The sequence below is a fragment of the Psammomys obesus genome, unplaced genomic scaffold (assembly GCF_907164565.1).
Source record: "Psammomys obesus unplaced genomic scaffold, mPsaObe1.curated_primary_1811, whole genome shotgun sequence".
In the NCBI taxonomy this organism is placed as follows: Eukaryota; Metazoa; Chordata; class Mammalia; order Rodentia; family Muridae; genus Psammomys; species Psammomys obesus.
The window spans coordinates 90,645-114,908 of record NW_026590468.1 but is presented as its reverse complement, the minus strand read 5'-3'; the positions used below and the strand labels follow the sequence as shown (position 1 = coordinate 114,908).

At 46.2% G+C, this 24,264-nt stretch overlaps 1 protein-coding gene across 4 annotated transcripts in view; it reads right to left on the bottom strand.

Moving 5' to 3' along the window:
- Positions 1–10,737: 10,737 nt before the first annotated feature.
- Positions 10,738–24,264, bottom strand: part of Dennd5a (DENN domain containing 5A) — a 69,153-nt gene continuing 55,626 nt past the window's right edge. For 3 of the 4 annotated variants that reach the window (XM_055607435.1, XM_055607438.1, XM_055607436.1), the window contains 10 exons: positions 23,223–23,307; positions 22,657–22,785; positions 17,808–17,929; positions 16,453–16,598; positions 15,771–15,889; positions 15,224–15,405; positions 14,652–14,734; positions 13,876–13,999; positions 13,133–13,301; positions 10,738–11,789 (listed from right to left, as the gene is read on the bottom strand). In XM_055607435.1, the coding sequence (XP_055463410.1) occupies positions 11,606–11,789; positions 13,133–13,301; positions 13,876–13,999; positions 14,652–14,734; positions 15,224–15,405; positions 15,771–15,889; positions 16,453–16,598; positions 17,808–17,929; positions 22,657–22,785; positions 23,223–23,307 (1,343 nt within the window). In that variant the 3' untranslated portion in view covers positions 10,738–11,605. The remainder of the gene's footprint in view (positions 11,790–13,132; positions 13,302–13,875; positions 14,000–14,651; positions 14,735–15,223; positions 15,406–15,770; positions 15,890–16,452; positions 16,599–17,807; positions 17,930–22,656; positions 22,786–23,222; positions 23,308–24,264) is intronic. The other variant, XM_055607439.1, reaches the window with a different exon arrangement.

The following is a 24,264-nucleotide window of genomic DNA, read 5'->3' as shown; positions in this document are numbered from 1 at the left end:
CATTCTCAGGCCTACACAGCTCTCACTTTCTGACCCTGCACATGTATCTGTTTTTGGACATTTCAGACTAACGCAGTCACACTACACATGTTCTCTCTGCAGCTGAGTACCATCCGCTGTGCAATGCATTTTACTCCGTCTGCTTCACACACAGCAGTGTGTGCTAACTGCTGGTTAAACAGCAGTGTGGTTAGCCATTCCTCAGTTGACAGACATTTGGACTGCTCCCACTTTTAGAACCATCTGCTATAAACTTTCAAGTCCTGCCTTTTGTGTTAAGCATACATTTCCATTTATCATGGATGGGTATACTTGGGAATAGAAGTGCTGGGCCATTTACTAATGCTTAATGTTTAACCTTTTGGTGGCTGAACTAATGTACACTGAGGGCTCCCGCTTCCCTGCATCCTTACAAGGAACACATTTATCTTCCTTTGTTGTTTCATTTTTATTTTTTTTTCTTTTTTGGGGGGGAATAAAAGGGAGAGCTAGGGATCACACTCAGGGCAGCAGCTGTGACTACGGCCATCAGGTCCCAGAGCTAGAGTGACAGGTGGGTGTGAGATCCCACGTGGACCTAGGTTTTCTTTAAAAAAGCAGTAAGCGCTTTAACCACTGAGCCATCTCTCCAGCCCCTCTTTACCCATCTTTAAACTCAATTGTCTTATTAAGTTGTAGAAGATCTTTATGTATTATGTATATTGGTCCTATGTCAAATATGATTTACAAATATATTTTGATCTATTCTGTCAGTTGTCCTTTTACTTAACAATAATCCTTTGAAGTTTAAATTTGACAAAAGAATTCTTTTTTGCTGTGTTTTGGATACCACAGCTAAGAAACTATTGCCTAAACCTCGGTCACAAAATTTTATGACATTTTCTCCAGGAGTTTAATAGCTCTAGCTATTTCATGTAGGTCTTCAATCCTTCTTGAGTTGATTTTTTTATGTATTGTGGACTAGGATCAAACTTTACTCTTTCACATCTAGAAATGGGTGCCAATTGTCCTGGCACCCATTGTTGGAGACTTTATTTTCCCCCATTGTACAGACTTGGCATCCTTGGCAAAAAATGATTGATCATTAATTCAAATTAACCAATTGGACTCAGTATTATTCCACAGACTATATGTCTACCCTTATGCCAATACTACACTAACTTGATTACTGTAGTAAGTTTCAAGATGAGAAAATACAAGTATTTCAACTTTATTCTTTGGCTAACCTACATTCCCTTGTTCCCACATGAGTGTTAAGACTAGTTTATTATGTATACGAAGAAGTCAGATTGGATTGTGTCTGAGATCTAGCATGTCCATCCTGGTGCCATGACATGCAAGCTGAAATTAAAGGGCCTTTCAGGAGCTGGTCCTCATTTCCACCTTGTTGCTGTGGAATATGCTGTGCTGCATATTCTGGCCTCACTGGGCAAGTCTCCTGTCTCCACTTCCTGTCTCACTGTAGGAGTGCTGGGATTAAAGGTGCACATCACCACATTTAGGTTTTTGGGGGTTTTGTTGGTTTTTCAAGACAGGGATTGTCTGTGTAGCCTTGGCTGTCCTGAACTCACTTTGTAGACTGGGCTGGCCTCACAGAGATCTGCCTGCCTCTGCCTCCCTGAATGCTGGGATTACAGGCATGTGCCTCAGTGCCCGACTTCACATCCACTTTTTAATGTGGGTTCTGGGTATCAGACTCAACAGGCTTGCATACCTAACGCTTTTACCTACTGAGCCATCTGCTGGCCCAGAGGTGAGATTGTAAGAGACTACCTTGGGTCTATAGCTCAGTTGGGTAATATTGCCATCTTACTGATACTAAGTCTTCTGATCCATGAGCATGGATTATCTATTTACCAAGGTCTTCTATCTCTCAATGATCTTTTGTGGTTTTCACAGTATATACTCTGTACTTGTTTTTGCTAGACTCCCTAAGCATTTTATTCTTTTTTATGCTCTTGTAAATGAAACTTAATTTGTAGTATTTGTATTGCTATTATGTAAAAATATGACATATTTGTATACTACTCTTGAAACCTTACTTAGCTCTCTTATTAGTCCTCATAATAATCTTTAGTGAGGTAGCTGGGCATGGTGGCTGGCACATGCCTGTAATCCCAGAACTCGGGAGGCAGAGGCAGGTAGATCTCTTTGAGGTAGAAGTCAGCCTGGTCCAGGACAGCCAAGACTACACAGAGAAACCCTGTCTTGAAAAAGAAAAAAAAAATAGTCTTTAGTGGATCATTTGGAATTTTCTTAATAATTTTTTTAAGATTTATTTATTTATTTATTACGTTTACAGTGTTCTGCCTGCATGTATGCTTGCAGGACAGAAGAGGGCACCAGATCTTGTTATAGATGGTTGAGCCACCATGTGGTTGCTGGGACTTGAACTCAGGACCTTTGGAAGAACAGACAGTGCTCTTAACCACTGAGCCATCTCTCCAGCCCCATTTGGAATTTTCTACATATAAGATCATCTCATAAAGCTGACTGTGGTGATGCACACCTGTTTGGGCTTGTTACGTGTGTTTCCATGGTTTATGTACATTGTGTGCACGCAGTACACACAGAGCTCAGAAGAGGGTGTCAGATTCCTTGAAACTGGAGTTACAGGAGGCTGTAAGCTGCCCAGTATGGGTGCTGGGAATCAAGCCAGGGTCCTTGGAGCTTCAGTTAAGTGCTCTTAACCTCTGAGCCGTTTCTCCAGCTGCAGCAGTGGTGTACATCTGTAATCCCAGCTCTTTTAAGGCCTAACCAGTTCCATGGGATCCTGTCTCAGAAAACTAAAACTAGGCAACAAATCACATGATTTGCAAATAAATGTTTAATTTTTTCTTACTTAGGTACCTTTTTTCCTTTATTTTTTTTTCTTCCTTAAATTTAAAAGGTTTTTCTTTTTTTTTTTTTTTTTTTTAGTTTTATGCATGTGAGTGTTTTGCATGCATGCATGTCTGGAAAACATGGGGCCTGTAGAGGCCAGAAGAGAAAGCCAGATCCCCTGGAACTGCAGTTTCAAATGCTTGTGAGTTGCCACATAGGTGTTGAGATTTCAACCTGGGTCCTCTGGAAGGGTGGCAAGAGTTCTTAACTGCTGAGCCATCTCTTGAACCCCTTATTAAATTTTCTTACCTATTTTTGGAGACTGTGCTGGCTAGTTTTACATCAACCTGATACAAGTTAAAGTTATCTGAAAGGAGGGAACCTCAATTGAGAAAATGACTCCAACAAAAGAAAAAAAAAAAAAAAAAGATGGGTGGTGGGTGCTTTTAATCCCAAAACTCAGAGAAACAGAGGCAAGTGGACAGTTGTGAGTTCGAGGTCAGCCTGATCTACAAAGTGAGTCCAAGGCAGACAAGGCCACACAGAGAAACCCTGATTCAAAACACAAAACAAAGCCTCTATAAACTCTGGCTGTAGGCAAGCCTGGCAGGCATTTTCTTAATTGTGAATGATGGGGGAATCCCAGCCCATTTCTGGTAATGCCACACCTGGGCTGGTGGTCCTAGGTACTAACAGAAAGGTTTCTAAGAAAGCAATGGGGGAGCAAGCCAGTAAGCAGTACCCTCCCTGTCCTCTGCATCAGCTCCACCCCCGGGTTCCTGCCTCATTGTTTTTGGTGATGAAACGTTGTATGAAACTGAGCAAAATAAACCCTTTCCTTGAGTTGCTTCAGTCCTGGTGTTTCTTCGTAGCAATAGAAACCCTGACAAAGACAGAGACCATCTACTGCCTAGTTCATTTTGCCTTTGGCCTGAAGGACTTATTTCATACATTAAAAACAGAGAGAGAGAGAGAGAGAGAGAGAAAGAGAGAGAGAGAGAGAGAGAGAACAGCTGGGCCACACTGTGTGGGTTCTAGGCTGAGACTAAGGCTTCACTGACTCAGTGTCCCAGATTAATGCCCACCCTTGGGGTTCACCAACATTAGTAAACAAGAAATACCCCCCCAAATACCAAACTCACTCACAATTGCAAAACCAGTATAGTATTTTGTGAACAGAGCAGAGCAGCAGTTGTCACTTACCCTTCTGATGGCTTTCTGCTAACAAAGTTGTACAAACCCACACAGTTTCGGGATGCTTTAAGGTTGAGCTTTGCAAGGTTCATGGCCAGGACCTCAACTACAGATCAGGTTACTCAGTTCCCAGACTCACCAGAAAGACCCCCAAACTCCCAGTGCAAATAGAGAGGCACAAATACAGGGCCAGGAAAGAGTAGTTTTTAGTGTCTTGCAAAGGATCTTCTTAAGCATTTTTGTTTGTATGTTTTAATATGCATATGTTCATATGTGAGCACAAGTGTGTGTATGGGGACAGAGAACAAGCTCCAGTGTAGATGTGAGCACAAGCGTATGTATAAGGGACAGAGGACAGGCTCTAGTGTAGATCCCTGCCTTTTCTTTGGTTTGTCTTATTGCTGTTCTGTTGCTGTGAAAAGACACCATGGACAAGGCAATTTATAAAAGGAAGCATTTTATTGGGGGTTTTAGACCATTTAGTCCACGGTCGCCATGGTAGGAAACAAGAGCACAGGCAGGCATGGCGCTGGAGCAATAGCTGAGAGTTTACCTCTGAAGCCTCGAAGCCCACCCCCAGTGACACACCTCCTCCAATAAGGGCACACTTCCTAATTTTTCCAGACAGTTCTACCTAGGACTTTGCATTTAAACCTATGAGCCTGTGGGGACCACTCTTATTCAAACCACCAGTGTGAGAAGGTCTCTTGCTTCCACAGCCTATGCCAGGCTAGCTGGGCCCCAAACTTCCAGGGATTCACCTGTTTCCACCTCACACCTCATTTCAGGGGCACTACACTGGGATGTCTGGGTTTCAGACATACACACCACCATCTCCAGCTTAAGTGTGTTCTGGGGATCTGAACTCGGGCCTCATGCTTAGGTAGCAAGCATTTCACCCAAAGGCCATCTCCCCAGCCTCCTAACAGCTTACTGGATGGCCTGTCCCTTGTAAGCTCTGTGGCTTAGTTTCTAGTTGATATCCTCATGGAGAGTACAGACAGGTTCCTGGCCAGAGGGACCTTAAGGGTAGGAAGATAGTGCTGCTTCCTAAGAACAATGAATGGATCAGGAAGAAAAGCTTGAACAAAGTGGCAAGTTTAGTCAAGGGACAGGTTGGGCCAGCTGTAGCAGCCTAGGGGTCGGCTGAGCTTGGCGCCAGGCTCAGGGGAATTAATACTGGAGGTTCTGAGGCTGCTGCAACTGCCAGCCTGTTAAAGGTCAAACACTGTAATAAACCTCCAGGAAGCAGAGATCCCTGGGACCCCGGAGGAGGAGGGGGAAGTTTTCAGGGCCTGCTAACTCCACCCGGAAGGAAATTTCACAAACTGCTGGCTTCGCTTTCAAGGTTAGTGAAAGGGAAGAACGTGTCCTCAGTTCTTGGGGCCTCTCCAAAGCCAGCCAGCCTCATCCTTCGTCTTGATAGTATGAGAGCCAAAGTTCTGAACAGCTTAATGACACACCAGCTGGGGGACTCGCTCACCCCCATCCAGCTGAACAGAACCTCTGCCTCCAGGCAACTGCGGAACCCATTCTCCCTCCAACTCCCCCACTCCTCCCCAGCCAAGTGACACATCCTGTTTGGACCACTACCGGGGATGCTCACATCATTCCTCAAAGTTTGAACCTGAACATGTCACTCTTCTCCAGAAAACCCTCTGTGACTTCTCAGGCTCTAAGGGGAAGATGTAGGCCCCGAGCTGTGAAAGGCCTCCTTGGATTCTGGAGGACACATCCCATTCCTAGGAAGTCAGCCTGCAGTGAAGCCTCAAATGAAAAAGGCCTCTCCATGAGGCACACGTGTCTGGTGATGACTGGCACTGGGCTCTTCAGATGTCAGAAGCCCTATGTGCTGGAACAATCAGCAAATGTGAAAGATAAAACATGGACCCCTCTCTCTGCAAACCCCATTGAGACAGTAGGCTAGGCCCCTAGGATCTAGAGTGAAGCTGGGCCATCTGTAGCAAGGATTTCTGGGAACTAGTTTCTGTCACATGATTAGGCCCTCCTTTTGATGACATGTGTGACCATCAAGTGACAGGTTATCCAGACCTGCCTGTCATGACCTAGGTCCTTCAGACCTGACAAGGTAAAAATGTTGCCCCAGCTTGCTTGCTGATGGACAGTGGCTGCATGACAGGCACATTTAAGGTTCATCTTGAACGATGAGAGAATCTCCCCAGTACACAGAGCTGCAGGTGTGCACCTGCTTACAGGGCAAGAAGCACTCGGGGAGACTATTTCACACTCCAGGGCCAAGGCTAGTGATCTCCATGATCCTGACTTTGAACTAGGACTATCATTTCCAGATCCCTAGACAGTCAGGGTTGGGAAGGAAAAGGTCTGGAAGGTTTCAGACAAGATCTGGTAGAGACAGTTGGGGGAGGCAATTGAAAGAGCACAGTACATGAAGACTGTTGTTTCACACACTGACAACCACCAGAAAGCACTGCCACAAGGAAACTGAAAACTAGCCATCCTGGAGCAGATGCACTGAGCATGAGAATGGCACTGATGATAGCAGTAGGATGGATCAACAGCGCGGACTCCCACGTACCAACGCCCATCCACTCACAGCTGCCCCCATCTGACTTCCACACGCACACGTGGCATGCGTGCCCTCACACACAGACACAAGCAATTGTGTTTTAGGAATTATTTTATGCAGGGAGTGTTTTGGCTGCATTTACGTACATGCACCATGTACATGTCTGGTGCCCGTGGAGGCCAGAACAGGGCCAGGTTCCATGGAACTACTGGTTGTGAACCAGCATGTGGGTGCTGGAGGCTAAACCTGGGTCCTCTGCCAGAGCAACGAGGGCTTTTTCGGCTGTTAGTTTTCGAGACAGGCTTTCTCTGTGTAGCCTGGCTGTAGAACAGGCCTGCCTCTGCCTCTGCAAGTGCTGGAATTACAGGTGTGCGTCACTGCACTCAGCTGCACCTGTGCTCTTAACGGCTGCGCCACCTCTCCAGCCTCGAATTAGTTAATTTTAAAATGTTAAAAAAAAATCAGCCCGGTACACCACTTTTAATTCTAGCACTCAGGAAGCAAAGGCTGAGTTGGAGGCTAGCCTGGTCTACAAAGCAAGTCCAGGACAGCCAAGAATCTATCACACAGAAAAAAAAAAAAATCTAGTCATTGTAAGGAAGAAGGCCACAGAACTAGGACAGGGAGGGGACGTGTAGTTGAGGCTGACAAAGGTCTGGGCCTGGTGTAATTACAAGGGGCCACTTTTTAGTATTTCACTGACTTCACCTACGGGCTTGCTTGCTTACCCGGAAATCTCAGCACGTGGGAAGCATGGGATGAGAGCAGGTGCGGATGGTAGGACAGGCAGAAGTGTGTGCTGACTGAACGGAACCAGCCGCCCAGGAAGGATACAGCTGACTCAAGTGTCCTTGAAATCTTGAGCTACGAGATGAGCGTGCTCTCTTACGTCATTCCTCCCTCATTCTGGCGATGATAAAAAAACAAGTAGGAAGAGACATTCACAGCAGCATAGTCAGCTCTTAGAAGCAGCAGAAAACCCTAATTTAGGACACACGTTCACACCCACCTTCTCAGCAAAGGCTCAGGGCTGACCGGGGCCACAGACTCCCTCACCAGAATGTACAGCTGAGGTCTGGCTGCTATACATATCTGCCTTGTAGAACCACTGCCTAAGGTTAGGCCTGCTCCACCTTCATCCCACAGACACCGTGAGAGCTGGTTCAGGTTATTAGCTCCTAAGAGCTGAAGGAAGACAAAGGAACTGTGATGATTATTTTTGATTGTGAACTTGACACAATCTAGAATTGTCTAGGAAGACACTCTGTGAGGGGTTTTCCTACTTGATTGGAGATATGAAGACTCACCATCTTATGGGCTGGATCCTACACTGAATGAAAAAGAGTGAGGGCATCACTGGCATGCGTGCAGGCACTCATTCATTTTCTCTTTACTGTGGCTGTGATATGACCAGTTGCTTCAAGCTCCTGTTACCTTAACTTCCCCACAGTAACTATAACCTAACCAAATAAACCTTTTCCCCCTAAATTGCTTCTGTCAGTTGTTTTTATCACAGCAATAGCAATAAGACCAAGACAACAACATATTCCCTGGCTGCCCAAACAATATTACACTCTCCTGAATCCTGTGACCTCCTCACGGGTAGTGTTCAACCAGACCCTTCAGTTACAAGTATGTCCGTGACCTGAAACATGATACTGTAGACACACGCTTACCTTCATGCCACCCAGCTCTGCAGCAGCGTTCAGGCCTGGAGTTTCTGTTTCTCAGTTCAATCGTGAAACAAGAAGGTCCGAGAGCAGTGTTGCCATTCATGGGGTGGAACTGTGTGCTGGGAATGCCAGTCCTTGTCTTGTGACCGCTGTGAAGCACGTGGGAAGTTCACAGCAGTCCACGGATCCTGAGCATCCATTTGATGGGTGCCCTCCCTTACCTGTCAGCCACGGTCCCTAACCTTTCGGCTGTGGGGCCTGCAAACTTTCACCCCTCCCGTGCTGGCTGGCCTCTGACCTGCCCCAAGCTTCCCACCCACTGGTACTTTCATACCTCTTCACTCCTGCTGTTCTCTCAGCATGCAGGGCCCACTCCCCTGCTACCCAGAGCAGAGCTCGCAGTGAATTTGCATCCTCCCTGGGGTCATACTCCCACCTCTGGGTTTCAGTCATCTCTATGTCAGGAAAGGATGGGATGACAGCAACAGCAGACACTGGCACACACCTGACATTTCTTTTCATTACACTGACTTGTGTGTGTGCATGCACATACAAATGCAGGCCATAGGGCATGTGTGGAAATCAGAGGATAACTGCCAGGAGTCAGTTCTCTCCTTCTATCATGTGGGCCCTAGGGCTGAGCAGGCCACCAGCCTTTACTGCTCAGCCATGTCACTGGCCCATGCCTGACATATTTCTCCTTTACACCATCTCTAGGATGCAGATACTATTATTGACTTGCTTCTGAGGTTTGGGGAAATTATGCATCTTGCCCTCACTCTGCATCCAATGACCAATGATGTCACTTATTCCAAACACTTACTGGGTTCCTACCATATGCCAGGCACAATCTAGTGAACAAAGTCTCTCCTTTATGGAGCTGTCACTCAGAATGAACAAATAAATCAGGGTAATGCTTATAAGGAGAGGAAGGAGAAATGAAGTGACCAATGGAGCCAGTCAGGGCAGGTTTCCCTAAAATCATAACGTGTAGAGCGCTCACTCAGACAAGGGAGTAGCTGTTAGGGGGGAAAACACAGCTGGGGTTAAGACTGCTCTAACAACCACAAACTACTTATAGGCTCTGTGGCCCTGGGCAAGGAATTTAACTTTTCCAGGCCTTGGTTTCCTCCCAAACTTAGGATAATCTACACTTGCTTTGCAGTGTGCCTACAAAGCCCCAGTTTTAGGTGTGCCCAGGCTTTGACTCACAACATGCACACATACAGCTGAACCTCATGCTACCCTTCTCAGGGAGCCAAAAATTCTCCCTCTGCATTCTAGACACAGTACCTGACAAAGGAACTGAGGTCTGTCAGGCATGACAGTGGGAGAGCCTTAGGACCCTAGTAACCAGCTGAATTTTTCTCAGTCTGCAGCCTGCTCACGCCCCCTACCGGCAGGACACCACAGTGTGGCTCACCTAGAGCCTCCTTTTCCTTATCTCTTGCAAATGCATCCTGTGCACTCCCAGGCTGTCAGATGGAGATGTGCTGGAGTCCAGGGGTGGCCCAAAACGAGGCTGGAAGTACCAATCATGAAACTGTATCTGCACTGTCTTCCAAGCTCTCTGCAGGGCCAAAGTGAGACAAGGACAACAACAGCCTGGGGAGTTGGGGAAGACATCATAGTAGGTGCCCCCCAAAGTACACACTGCAAAATTTACAGGCAGTGGGCAAAGAGAGAGCAGAGCAGTACATGCAGAACTGAGCAAACTCAGAAAAAGACAGTGCCTGGCCTGAGGGCTCTCACTGCTTAGGCCAGGCTTCTGACACATTCTGCCAAAGGAGTCTGATTGAAACAAAAGCTTAGCCAGGCATGGTGGTACATGCCTTTAATCCCTGCACAGAAACAGGCAGACCTTTGAGTTCAAGGTCAGCCTGGTCTACAAAGCAGTCGGGGTACACAGAGAAACCCTGTCTTGAAAATACAAAAAAAAAAAAAAAAAAAAAAAAAAGGAAGGAAGGAAGGAAGGAAGGAAGGAAGGAAGGAAGGAAGGAAGAAAGGAAGGAAGGAAGGAAAGAAGGAGAGAGAAAAATTCAGCTGGTTACTAGGGTCCTAAGGCTCTCCCACTGTCATGCCTGACAGAGCAAACACTTCACTAGAGAAAGGGCTTTTACAGGCCCCCCAAACACACATACACACACTCTGCATGTATTAATGGACCACTTGTGTTTTATGCCCCACTCAGTCTCCCCACCCTTCTCAAGAAATGACCCAGTACCATCAATCAATCTATAGTCTTTGTAAGCATGGCAAGTCTCCTCCCTCTGAGCAGTGGGAGAACAGCCTTTCCACATTCCTCTTCAGCAGCTGACTGAATTAGCTATGAAAGCCTTGGGCACCAGAGAGGGATGGTCCAAGAACATAGGTCCTCGGGGTCATCCTCAGCAGTTCACAGACCCTAGCCAGCCAGAGACAGAGATGCGCAGCTTGGTCCTCAGGCCACACTGCACCCTTCACAATCCACATACCCAAGAAAGCCATGGACCAGTGAGGTTTGTTTCAGGTGTTTTATTAAGTGGGCCATACTGCAGCTGGTTTCTAAGTTGCAAAACAACATAAATTTAACAGTAATAACATAGCCAGTTAGATTGTGACAAGTTTTCCCTTTTCCTAAAGAGAAAAAAAGAAAAGAAAAACAATACTTGAAACACACAATGGCAGGTTAAATAAATAAGATAGATGAAGAAAAGACAAACCTGTTAAAACATGCTCATGTTTACTTCTGTGCAACTTTGTGCCAACAGGAAAACATGATTTTCTGCATGAAGGCAGCACAATGACATGTCCTGGCATGTCTCCTTCCCAAATAATACTGACAAAAAAAAGGGAAGGGGGAAACAGATGTGGAACTGACTCCGCAGTGCTTGATCAGAGGCACTGCTAAAAATCCCTTTGATTGGAGCACGGGATTTCCCGCTCACACACCTGTGCATGGCCTGTGACAGCCAGACACCCAGAATAATGTTAATATAGAAAACATTAGTTTAAAAAACGATGTGGAATGGCCTCATCGATGTGACGGGGCAGCATGAGGAACAGCCCCACACATGTGTGCAGGCTCAGTCCGGGAGGCCACAGGCTCCCAGCGCGTGGCCGTGCAAGGGAGGCACCAGCTTCAAAACAAGCAGTGCCAACCTCGCCCCTTCTTCCTGACACTCTTTCACATGAAAGTGTGTAAAAAGCAGGTCAGCAAATAAACTCTAAAATAGATTATTTTTTTTCCAAAAATGCTCTAGTTTTCTTTTTACAATAAGTACACATCTCCTCTCTGTCCCTCACAGCTTGCTCAGGTCCCTTTGGGATGAAGAGGAAGAGCTGCAGGGAGTCTTTCTAGGTCCTGCTGCTCGCTGGTGCTGGGAAGTCAGATGTCAATGCCCTTAACAAGGGACGTCTCCAGTGTGATGTTGAATTCTTGCAGGGTCTGCAGCACTCGGATCAAGGAATTGACAAGTGTGTGATCTTTAATCAGTGCCACGTCCTCATACATGTGCGCAGTGATGGGGCAGTCGGCCAGCAAGGCAATCCAGTGGTGTAGAAGGTGATCTCTGGTGGGGGGGAATGGTCCAGGCAGGTCAAAGCAAGGGAAAAGAAAGAGAAACAGGCCAAGGCCAAAGGGGAATCCTTGAACTAAGTCTGAAGATGAAGAACCTGGCACCTTCCCCAGAGCCCCACTTCGGTCCCTAAAGGATCTCATTTTCCACTGCCTAGCCCTGGGACAACCCACAATTATCCCTGTCACCTTCCTCTTTCTCCACCTCCTTCTTCTCCCTAGACAACTTTAGCACTAAAAATAGTGCTCCTCAGTTACTAGGCTCCCCTCCTTCCAACAGAGGCCCCAGAGCAGTCTTGTCCCCACTGCTAATACCACCAGGAAGTGCTACAACATATGACACTTCCCATGTACCAGTACTATTGCAAAGAGGTTTAGTTTTATGACAGCACCACCTCCAGGCAATGCTAGCGAAAGGCAAAAGAAGATGTTGGATCCTCTGGAACTTTTGTGAATTAACCATGTGGGTGCTGGGAACCCAACCTGGGTCCTCTGCAAGAGCAATAGGTGCTTTTAACCACTGAGCCATCTCTCTCCAGCACCTCGTTATTCTACTTTTGTGTTTTGAGATGGGGGTTTCACTATGTTGCTAATGATAGCCTTGTATTTCTAGACTTAAGCAATCCTGCCTTGGCTTCCCAGAAGCTGGGGTTACAGATGTATAGCACAGTGCTCAGCTTAGAGCCTATATGTAACAACCACATGACCTGAATACCCCTGCCTCTAGTCTGACTGGCCTCCATGCTCTCTCAGCGTGCTGTCTGCTCTGATGCATCCTACCCATGATATCAGACCCACATTATTTCAGTCTTCTCATTAACAATGCAGTCCTAATACAGAAGGAATTGTCTCCATCTCAGGTCTTCAATGCCCCTAGCTTCCTATTACTGCCCTTCCTTCATTCTACCACCTCCTCCCTAAAGCCTTCTCTGGACTCTCTCCTCTCTAGGGTTTCAGCACATCTTACCAGGGGAAGTTTGATGAATACTTGCCATCTTTGGTTTTTAAACATGACAAACTTTTCCCAGCTTAGCTTTCTTCCTACCACTTTCCATAAGGCCTGAGGCATTGAAATGTTTACCAAAGAATAACTATACATATTTAGTTCCATTTCCCCACAGGGGTAGTTTTGAACCTTCCTGTCAAAATGTGGCCTCTATCTTTAATGATGCACATTCTACTTCACAGTTCCCCACAAACACACAAGATAAGGAAGAAAATAAATAGCCTAAAAAAACCCTCCAAGGTACCTGGGCAGCAGCCAATGCCCACCCTGCATGACAGACCTATTGAAGCATGTGACTGTTGGCTGCCATACACTCTTGGGCCCTGCAGTACCTGGCTCCCAGGCACACCAGCATCTGAAACTTGCCATCCTTGCCGATGTTCCGGGGCGTGTTATTGATTGCAGTGACAAAGCGGCAGAAGTTGCGGGCCCTCGTGTGCCAATTTTCCTCTGGGACTACATCATTCTGCTCCAACGTCTCATAATAGGTTTGTGCTTTCTCTGTGAAAAGCAGGAAAGTTTTGCCAATGGCTCCTCAAAACCTGTCCTACAGGCCACCTGCTGTGGCACTCTCCAAGCCCACATAGTCAACTTCAAGAGAATAAAGCAAGTATACTCATGTCAGTGAACATGGGCATATTTAAAAATAATCCCTAGTCTTAAAATTTATTTATGTAGTCCTAAATATGGTCTTTTCCTTGGTGTGAAGAAACAAGAAAGCTCTGAGGATTGTCTCCGACATAAAATTCTCCAGTGGGAACCACACAAGGTTTGGGATCCAATACTCTCAACTGTCCTTCTGGATCTATAGGGACAGAAGGTAAAGATTTGGGGCTAACCCTGCTCTAGACAAGAGAAGCTTGGAATCTCTGTCAAGTTCTCAGGAGCTAAAGGTTCACAAAGCACGAGCATGGTATTGGGGCACTCCTGTCGCTCCCTTCAGGAAAACCAGGGTAAACAAGCAGCTGCCCTAACTGCCTGATTTGGCTTCCACAGCTAGACCACATGCTACAGAAAAGACCTTCATTATCTATATGCTACTCTTTTCCTACTCTTGAACCCTAGAGCGGCTCACCCAGGAAATCCCAAATGAAGACATTTTTGAAGAGCCGAGGTGACTTAAATCCATGCTGGAAAGCTTGTTCCAGGGCAGAAACGAGACCACACTCTCCACAAAGCAACAGTGTTAGACTGCCACGCTAAGAAAGAAAACAGGGTAAGTGACAGGCAGAGCTCAGCTGAGCTGCCCTCCTACCACTACACCCTTAAACCCACAGCCAGGCCAGGAGGACACAAATGACCACAAGGCTCTTGTCTGTTGTCCACCACCAACCAGAGTGGCTGGCACTCTCTTTCAGTGAAGACCTGCTAAAGGGCATGTGATGGAGTGGGGTCGCACACAGGAAACTCACCAGCAGGGTACAAAGCCAGTGTAGTAGACACAAGCAAATCCAGAAAAAGACAGGAAGAGGTTGTGTTTACAGGGGGACCCTAGAGTCCACTTACTTAACAATATGGTGGGAAAACAACTGAGGCAAAGGCTTCTGGGGAAGGAGTCTGCCCATCCCAAAGTAGGCAAGGCATATGCTGAAATGGACTCTGACTGGGCATGGTAATATGTGCCTATAATACCAGCACTTAGGAGGAGGAGGAAGGAAGATTGCCACAACTTGGAGACCAAGATGGGCTACATAATGAGTTGCAGGCTAGCCTGGGATATCCCAGCAGACCTGTTGATGACTTTGAACTAGCCATAGCACAGGATGTTGAAAAGTGTAACAAGGTAACTGCAATATCAAAATGATTCTGTCTTACTCAGAAGGCTCTGTGCTGGAGGGCAGGAAGACTCACCTCTTTCTCAGGTTTATGAAAATGCTTCACAATGCCATTGACTGCCTCCCCGATGGACTCCTGGATCTGCCCAGTGTTCAGCTCTGAGAAAACCAAGCAGACATCAATCTCAGAGGTTACCAACAGGAGACTTCAGGACACGGGGAATAAGCCATGGGAGAAGCAGGATAGTGAGAACTCAAGAAGCAGAGACTCTTCCCAAAGAGAGTTCTTTCCCCTCTTAGGGGCCAAAGTCAAAGCTAAGAGAGCTCTGTCTCTATGAGATGCTGGCCTGGTTTACTCTCCACTTCACTCTGGAATTCTTGTTTTCCTTAAAAGAGCCATGACTGCCTGTGAACAGTCACCAGGAAGGAGGAGGCCAGAAATGAATCCTCTCCCTGACAGACAGGAACACAGAAAAATAAGATAGGTCATCAGACATTCCTTCCAGGTCTCCAAGGCAAGGGCCACAAACACACGATAATCAAGAGAGGAGGTAGCATTGTCAGCAGTGGTGGCTCCTGGGACAGCTGCACAGACTGGGGCCACGGCTCTCAGAAATCTGCAAATTCCCAGACTTCCCTCCTACTCACTGGGCTTATTGTTGGGTGAGATGGTTACAAGTCTCCGGATGACACTGGGGGACTGCTGAAGCGGTGGAGTCCGACAAGGCCTCTCATCCACCTCAGGTAGGGAAGTGAGCAGCTCCCCAACGAGCACACGCTCCAGGCTTCCATCATCCATACCCTTCCCCAGCCATCGGCCACATGGGAACCTAGAGGTAAATCAATGGCTTGTGAGAGCTGCTCATTCCTCCAGCATTCTCCCTTGCTGCTCAGCAGTGCCATCAACAAAGCCAATCCAAGAGCACAGGTCACAAAACCACACTAGGGGCTCCCAGGCTCACTTTGCTCCACAGTGTATTATCACCAGAACTACCTAAGTGGCTTGGGTGGCCTAGGACATGTGTCCAGCAATGTCAGATATGTTTACTAGGTTGGAAACCATCCCGTATCTTTCAAGTATACAAGGCAGAGCCAAAAGGAAATTACCTCTACTATCAAACCTTAAAAGGCTCCTTGAGAAGCTCATACTCAATTACCAAAGATAGCCCTCGGGTGCACACTTAGGGTCACTCACTTGTAGGTATGTCCTGTGATCTCATTCCTGACCATCACACACTCCACAAGCCATTTGGCATACAGCCCAGAATTATCATGGCCAATCTGGACAGTGGTGAGCTTCCCCAGGTTCTGGCACTACAGGAGTAAAGAAAAGGAGCCAGGTCAGAAAAGCAGGAGGAAAGAGTGGCAATCCTTGGAGGCACAGGTCTGACTGGCTGCCTGCCCCTGGCTTAGCATCTATAGGACAGAGCTCACAACTCCACTTACTGCTAGGTCTGCCAGCCCCCACTGTGTCCTAGACAGTTCATGGCTGAGAAAGCACATGCTGGCCTTAGAGGAAGAGCAGGATCTGGGGTGGAACTACTCCAGGTTGGTCCTGAGGCTTAACAAGTAACTGTGTGTAACAGCTGAAAGAACTCTGGGGAATTCCCCAACACTCCACCCAACCCCTTTATGCACCCTAGAGCAAGAAAGTATATGAGTTTTGACAAACAAACCCCTTCCAGTCAGTGACTATGTACAGGGTGCAGACTCTTCCCTTCAGGTCAGCCCTGGTCCTGGCCTCAGACTGACTCAGAACAGGTCCACTGAGGCTGTGAACAAGGCCTCCATGATATCCTACAGAAAACTTCCACAGCAGCTATTACAAACTTGGGTCCCCACAGAGCCTTGGGTTAGAACACCCAAACATCACATACCTCAAAAGTCATCTCTAGTACATTCCTAGGGATCTGCAGGATCTGTGTTTCACCCAGTTCTCCAGATATACAGATCCATGGGTTGGCGGTGAACATGGAGCCCCCCAGCTTCTTGCTTGGTACAATCAAAATGTGGTACGGAATCACTGTTTAGAGAAGCCATAGAGGTGCTGGTGGGAATTGGGAATCTCTCACACCTGAGGGAAGGGACCCTGACCTGCTCCAAGCATACTGGAATGATTACAACTCCTGCTGTGCTGTTGCCAGCAGAGCTCCAGGGCTGCTTCAAATGTTGGCCTGGCTCTCACTCTTCCCAGGGTTACCACCCAATAAAGAAACCAAGCCTATCTGCAGGCTCAGCTTTAAATGTACCCAACTCCATCTCAGAGTACTCTGCAGTCTCTCCGCTCATGAGCCCAGCAACATAACAGTAATACCTATCTTAGCAGTCTACACAGCTGCCACCTCTCTTTTGCAGGGCACAGAGAGGAAAACAGTTTCCCCTCAATCTTTTAATTCCAGCTCAGTACTACTCCAACCAAGTGCAGAGCCCTAGTGTCTGAGAAGGAGGACTGGGAGAAAATGAAACAAGAGCATGAGCTGCTGCAGCAGTGGGTGGCTGGCCAGAGAACTAGCTATGGAGCACTTTCAAAAGCTACCAAATGAAAAAATTGTGGCACCACAGAAATATGAAGCTGGAAGACCTTAGAGTATTTTGAACCATCCTCCTCTGAAAGTAGGAGAGTGAGGCCCACTGCGGGGTCAAACTCACAGAAATATAGTAAGTTGGGGCAAGGCTGGCCTGGTCTAAATCACCTTCTGTCATATGAAATTCTTTCTACTACTTCAGGAAGAGCTCTCCAGAAGAGCCCTTCAGGAAGGGCTGCTCCAAATCTGGGATGCTGAGACATCTCTCAGGCTAAAACAAAAGGGGGATTCTTTAGAAGTATGCAGAGTGGAAGGTCGCAAGAGCAGTGCATGGAACAACACTGACTAACATCTGACAAGCAAAGGGATGAGGACAGAAAGTTCATAGAAAACAGCCATTGAGAAGGAGCTGTTCTTCCTTACTTCTCCCTGTGGAAGCACAAGGCAAACAGAAAATACAAGGGAGGCCAGGCATGGAGGTGTATGCCAGCATGCAAGAGGCAGAGGCAGGAGGACTACCATGAGTTTGGTTTGCATGATACCATTCTTGGCTACATAGTAAGAATCTTTCTTAAAAATTTAAATAAACAGACAAACAAACAAATAAATAAATAGATGGAAATAAAGTACAAAGGAGAGGACAAGCCTGGGTGAGTTTATGACGTCTGGCTAGAGCAGGCCATGGGGAGCAGAGCAGAACTACTCACAGATGGTAGTGAAGACGTTGGTGAAGCAGAAGTAGTCCACTGCATTGAAGGAGAGCAGGTGATAGAGGAACTGCTCCTTCTCATCATCGCAGCGCAGGAAGGCGTAACGCTTGTACAGCTTCCTGTCAGGCAGGGCAAGACATCAGAACATCAATCCCCAGCCGATGAGAGGAGAAAAGCTAAAAGTGTTCACTTCCACAGCAGTATGGGTGAAAACCAGCCCATCAGTGTGGCTGAGGCTAGAGGCTTAATCCACAGCAGGTCCAACAAAATCACATGCTGGTGTTACTATACTGTCATGTGGGACAGGTCATGGACTCTCCTTTTCTGAACCATGGACTGAACAAGTCCATCAAATAAAACAGACATTCTCTGCTTCTAGTTAAGCTGCTGTCCCAGTGCATGGCCATGAGTACTCACCACTGACAAGAGGTCTGCGGTGACCATTCATTACCAGACCACAGCTCTGACCTTCCATAGACCCAACAGCTAAGTCAAAACCCCACTTTTCAGGTGATGCAGGACAGAGCCCTGTTCCTACCTCAAACTCAGCTTACAAGGAAGGGTCAGAACACCAAAAGCCAGTTCCTTTGCCTACTTCTAAGCCCTCCACAGCTTGACAACAATGACACCTTCCATAAATAAAGGGGATACTGGGGGCACAATGTTCAGGCCCTCAATATCCTAATTGCCCATACTACAATCACCAGCATCCAGGGAAGTTATAAAGCACCCATGGGTCTGAAAGGGAGTGCCTGCCCTCAAACAGACTCTACTAAGTGATAGAATAAATTGGGTAAATGCCCAGGTATAGGGGTAGAGGGTATACATATAATGATTTAATAGATGAAAGTCTCTTTCTGGGAATTTAAGAACACTGAGCTTCAATAGTCCTGCAATGTTTTCTAGATCAAGAGAGTCTACAGGGCAGCATAACCCCAGACAGATGTTCTAAATAACAGGAAAAAGGATGTGTGGAAATGAGAGTGGTTAGACTTGAGAGTCCCAAAATGATCAGGGAGCAAGAGAGCTGGAAAGTTAGGCTAGAATGAAATAAAGGCTTACATCCTCAGGCTAAAGACCTCCAATCTGCTTTGTTAAATTACAGTTTTCTGCATTTTGCCCTAGAAGTAAAGAGAGAAATATGGCCAATTTTAGGAAGTTTAGTTAGTGTGGTGGGAGGTTGAAAAGAGAAAGATGACTAAAATAGAGCAGAGCACCAAAAAAACAAGGATCCAGGGCTGGAGAGATGGCTGGGTGGTTAAGTACTGGCTCTTCTCACAGAAGACCCAGGTTCAATTCCCAGCACCTACATGATAGCTCACAACTGTCTGTAACTCCAGTTCTAGGGAATCTCAACACTCTCACACAGACATAAATGCAGGCAAAAGGCCAATGCACATACAATAAAAATAAATATATTATTTAAAAAAAGAAAAAGAAAAGAGCCAGCAAAGGGAGGAGCTAAGAACTTAGCCTCTCTATGGAAGGCAGAACAGTGGAGTCAAAACTGACTTTATTCTGGATCATGGATGTTGAAAGAGAGTGGGGAAGATGTTAAGCTGTTCAGATAGAACAGTAGCAGCATAGCAAAACTGAAAAGGAAGTTAACCACATGATGTGAAGCCTGCTTCTACTCTCTACAAGCCATTCCTAAATCTGAACAGAATACACGTAAGACTCAGAAGAATGGAAAGAACTTCAGGGGTGGAGTCATCTGCTTAGAGTGACTGAAGTAGTGAGTGGTGAAACCACCAAGTGAGACAGAGCAAGCAAGACAAAGACAGACACATGGCTGTGTGCAGAGGCTGGAAGACTACCGAGGCCACATTCTGAAGAGCAGGAGAAAGAAATCAGGAGGCAGATGGTGAGATGGCTAAGTAAAGGGGCCTGTTGGCAAATCTGAAGGCCTGAGTTCTACCCTGAGACCCACATGGTAAAAGGACAGAAGAGACACCAAAAGCTGTCCTCTAATTCTCTCTCTCTCTCACACACACACACACACACAGAGAGAGAGAGAGAGAGAGAGAGAGAGACCAAAAAGATTAAAAATTAGCAGCTATTATTAATTAAGGCCTGAACTAGGTGGGTGGAGAAGTCTAGTAATGCCCTGAGGGGAAGGACTGCCTTACTGCATTCCCACTAGAGATACAGTTGCTAGGAAACTGGCCCATCCCCCTAGGGAGGGACACCTGGTCATTAATGATCTGGGAACCTTCCTATAGCCAATCAATTCAAAATGTAGCATCTCGACCAATAGATGCTTGCCAGGCAGGAATCGCCCCTGCCTTGGGCATGCTGGGAGGTGTGGGCCCAAGCTGCAGCTTGTAATGATTTATAATAAAAAGAACCTCATGTATTTACAGTGGAGTCTGTTTATTCCTGGTCTTTTGGGGTTCGTGAACTGGGCAGAACAACACTAAACGAATATTGAAATTTTGTAAAGGGAAAAAAAAAAAAGAGCAGAAGACTGTAGGATGATTGCAGCCATACAACGTCATAGCAGTTTCGAGGTAAAGGAGGCACTACATAGTACCAGGCATCATGGTAAGGAGAGCACTATACAACAAGAGTCACCGTGGAGAGGTCAAGGAGATCTGGACTCACAACAGGGGAGTTAATTTGTTCCTCTAGAGTTTATACTCAATGAATTTCATGAGTGAGGGGCTTCCACCTCCCTAAGTCCACAAGCTCCATACAGTCTTGAAAGCTAGCTGAAAATGCCAAAGGCTAGTCCATCAATACGAACTCTTCCAAGGCTGTTGTGTTCCTACTTGGCAGCCAAGGGCACACTTTACAGACATAGGTTGGTTCCTTCTAAATATTATGCAACATGCTCAGCACTAGGAAAGGCACACAGTTCAGCTTTTCAATGTAAGCAAACTTAACTAAGCAGCAAAGGATTAGGTAATGTAGCATGCAAGTGGTAAAGGAAGGACCAACAAATCCTGTGGCAAAGGAAAGGCCTGCCTGGAGGACAAATGGCTCAGGAGTCCAAGAAAATCTGGTAAAGGAAACTTCTCACTAGGTCCTAAAGGAAATGGCAGTTGAAGAGAGGATGGCAATAGAATCATACAGATGAACAAGGAACAACTGAAGACACCAGAAAAGGAGGAACACATGGCATGGCTGAAGCCCTCAGTAAACTGGGAGAAAGATGAGGATACAGGATGGAGGGGGATATGGGTTGGGCATGGTTTGACTCCCTCAAAGACTCATGCACTCAAGTTTGGGCCCCAGAGTGGTGAGATTGAAGTGAAAAAATACTGAAAGGTCAGACCTAAAGGAAGATAATTAGGTGAGGGAGCATCACTCTCAGCAGGTGTTAATGCTGGTCTTGTGGAGTGAGTTCCCATGAAAACAGCAGGTTCTCATAAAGCAACACCATTCCATGCACTGTGTCCCTTCTGCGTGTGGTGATTACCTCTTCTATGATGTGATGTAGCTGGGGAAGTTCTTGCCACAGGCTAAATGAATGTAGCTATCTGATCTTGGACTTCCAGCATCTCATTTATTGGGAAATAAGTAAATGTTTTTTTCTTTATAAAATATCCAACACTGTTGTAGCAATGACAAATGGACTATGCTTGATGCAGTTATGCTCCAGAGTGCACTCTGTGGGAGTGCTGTGCCCAGATCATAAGGTCCCCAGACCATATATGCAAGAGCAAAGAGCAAAGATTCAGACCTAAGCTTGGATCTCTCCACCATCACCACGAAGTGGATCAGAGAAGAGGGTTTTTATTGGGATTCGAGGAAGGACCAGGAATTTCCAGTTTAATAGTTACTCGACTGGGTGACATTCAGCAGGGGCAAGCTTGTTACAGAGCGATTGGCTAACTAACATAACATTGAGTGAGCTGTCTGTAGCTCTCAGGAATGTTAGGTCAGTGGGCTGCCCAGCACAAATGCCCCACCCTGAGATAAGATAACTTCTTGTGGTTATCCTCAGGCTGTTCCTCCATAGGGAATCTTATGACCTTGTTTCTGGAATTGGTGACCTTTGGCCTAGTTCCTGGTGACCTTTAGGGGTGTTCTGGTTCTCTCAGAAGCAAGTCTCATTTTCTAGTCATGGAGTACTTTAAGGATCAGAGCATCAGGTCAGAAAGTATTGTATGCTGAGTGAAATTTAAGCTAATTTTTCCAATAGGGCTACAGTTTTTAAAAAGACAAGATTAGGGCTGAAGACTTACTGGCTAAATGGTACATTTGCCTAACATGTATGAGGTACTTAATTCTCAACACCACCAAAAAAGAAAACAAAAAACAAGAGCCATATGTGCTGTATCTGAAAAGACAGAGGTGAATCATCTGAGAACCAGAGAAGGAAAGGACCTTCCATTCCTTCCTTGGTTTGGAACAATGGGGGACAGACAGACACAGGGGACTGTGAGTTTGGTGGCTCTGGGAAGTGTAAGTATCTTGGATGCCTTCCTACCCTAAGGGTGGGTGTGGAGGGAGAGGTCTAGGGTGCTGTCTGGAAGCTCTGGAGACTCAGTCAAGGAAGAAGGGAATGGAACTGCCTGCTCTAGGTTGGCCTCAGGCTCAGAAGTGATAAGGCGTAACTCAGAAGTCTCCATTAATTCTCTAACCCTTTGTTTCTCAGGACAGGAAAGAAGCCTCATGGCCAAAAGAGGAGGAACACCAATGGTTTTAGAAAGAGGAAGCAGAAAACAGAAATGTGCCTCTGTTGTTACAGGGAGGGGCGGGTCACTGGGGACACTGTCATCAGCTTGAGGGTGACTGGACACTGCTCTAGTAACATGCTCAATTTGCCTTCCGCAACCCCAGTTCCCAGTCTCCCCGACAATCTTGGAGCCCAGTTCTACTCCAAGTAGAGTGGCCTTACTTGGTGAGCTCATGGTCTGAAAGAAGCTGCTTCAGGTGTCTGGAGAGTAACTTCTTCTCCATGGACAGTCGTACCCATGCTCTGGCCTTTCCCACATCAGTCTTGATTTCCCCAATATTCTGGATGTGCCTAAGGGAAAAAGTGTAGGGTGGGGCAGGAAATGAACTCCCTGTGGCAGGCTCACCTGTGGGCCAAACAAGCCAGGTAAGACAGCCAGCACTATCCCACCCAGGGAGTCTCTCTCATTCTTCCATGTGGCTTTGCCAGATAGCCTTCTCATATTTGGGAGAGAGAACGGACTGTACAGGTTTCAACAAGCCCTGCTAATCCAAGCCCTGGGGCTGTGAGATATTCTCCTATGTTCTTTCTCCTGGTAGAGGTCTCCAAAATGCCAGGAAAACCATCTTTTTATAAACTATACAAAGACCAAGAGCAAAGATTTCCTAGTTAGCTGAATCAGTTGAAATGCTTTAACAGTCATTGAGATCTTGTGGACTAAGCATCACACCCAAATACCAGGTGAGACAAGACTTTAGTGGTTAATTTATGAGTGAACACAGACAGACCTCATATCCTGAATTAGGGAGATCCTCAGGGGAGACATGACAGCACTGGCATCAGACTTTCTCCGTTCTGAATCAACAAGTATTCCTGGAACAACAAAGATGGTCATCTCCAAAGAGATCTGAGTATCCAAATAGCGAATGGCTCTCTCACATCTTAAATTTAAAAAAAAAAAAAAATCCTACAGCAACAGATTGTTCCATTATGAATACCTTAAACAGTCCTTTCACAAATATTCTTAAGTTTCCAACAGAGATCAGATTTTATACTTTTGCACATTATTTAAATGTTGAATGATCTGTAAAAATAAGCCAAAGAGGGTAAGACTGCCTAACCACATAATAGAGGTTGTCTTTGGAAAAGTTTATTTTGTGGTAGAAGAAACTTGAGCACAGATTTCCTGGCTCCTAATTCATCATACCCACATATATCATGACCCAGAAAAACAGTACTTCTACCTGGAGCTACCACTTACTTCCAATTCTGTCTTCAAAAGAGCCGAGAGAATGTTCCAAAATGCTTCAGTCCTCCAGAAGGAAGGACCAAAATCTCTTACCTGGTGCCAGGCCCTATGTTTAAAGCTTATTATTTTCATTATCAAGCTGGTGAGGATATTTTGCTGTAGTTTATCCCTTACCAGTAACTGTCATAGCCTTCCTAAGAAGACTGTGGGGATTTACACACCCACAAAGTACACCAAAATCGCCTCATAGGCTATGTCAGGAATGCCTGTCCCTGGTCTTCAACCAATTTTCTACTCACATCTAGTGCTACTTAAGAGACTACTTCAAGGGCATGAAGTTCATGTCCACTTTTTAAAATTCCATTTGAATTTACCTTTACTGTTAATAATAGCCAATTAAGAGTAGTGTTGTACACCTTAATCCCAGCACTGGGAGGCAGAGACTATGGATCTCAGTAAGTTCTAGGCCAGCTGGTCTACATAGCAAGTTCCAGTGAGACCTGTTTATAGCCAAGGAAAGTAAAGTCCCTCTGGCAGACAGGAAGAAGGGGTGGTATAAAGGGACTTCATTGAAGCCTAGA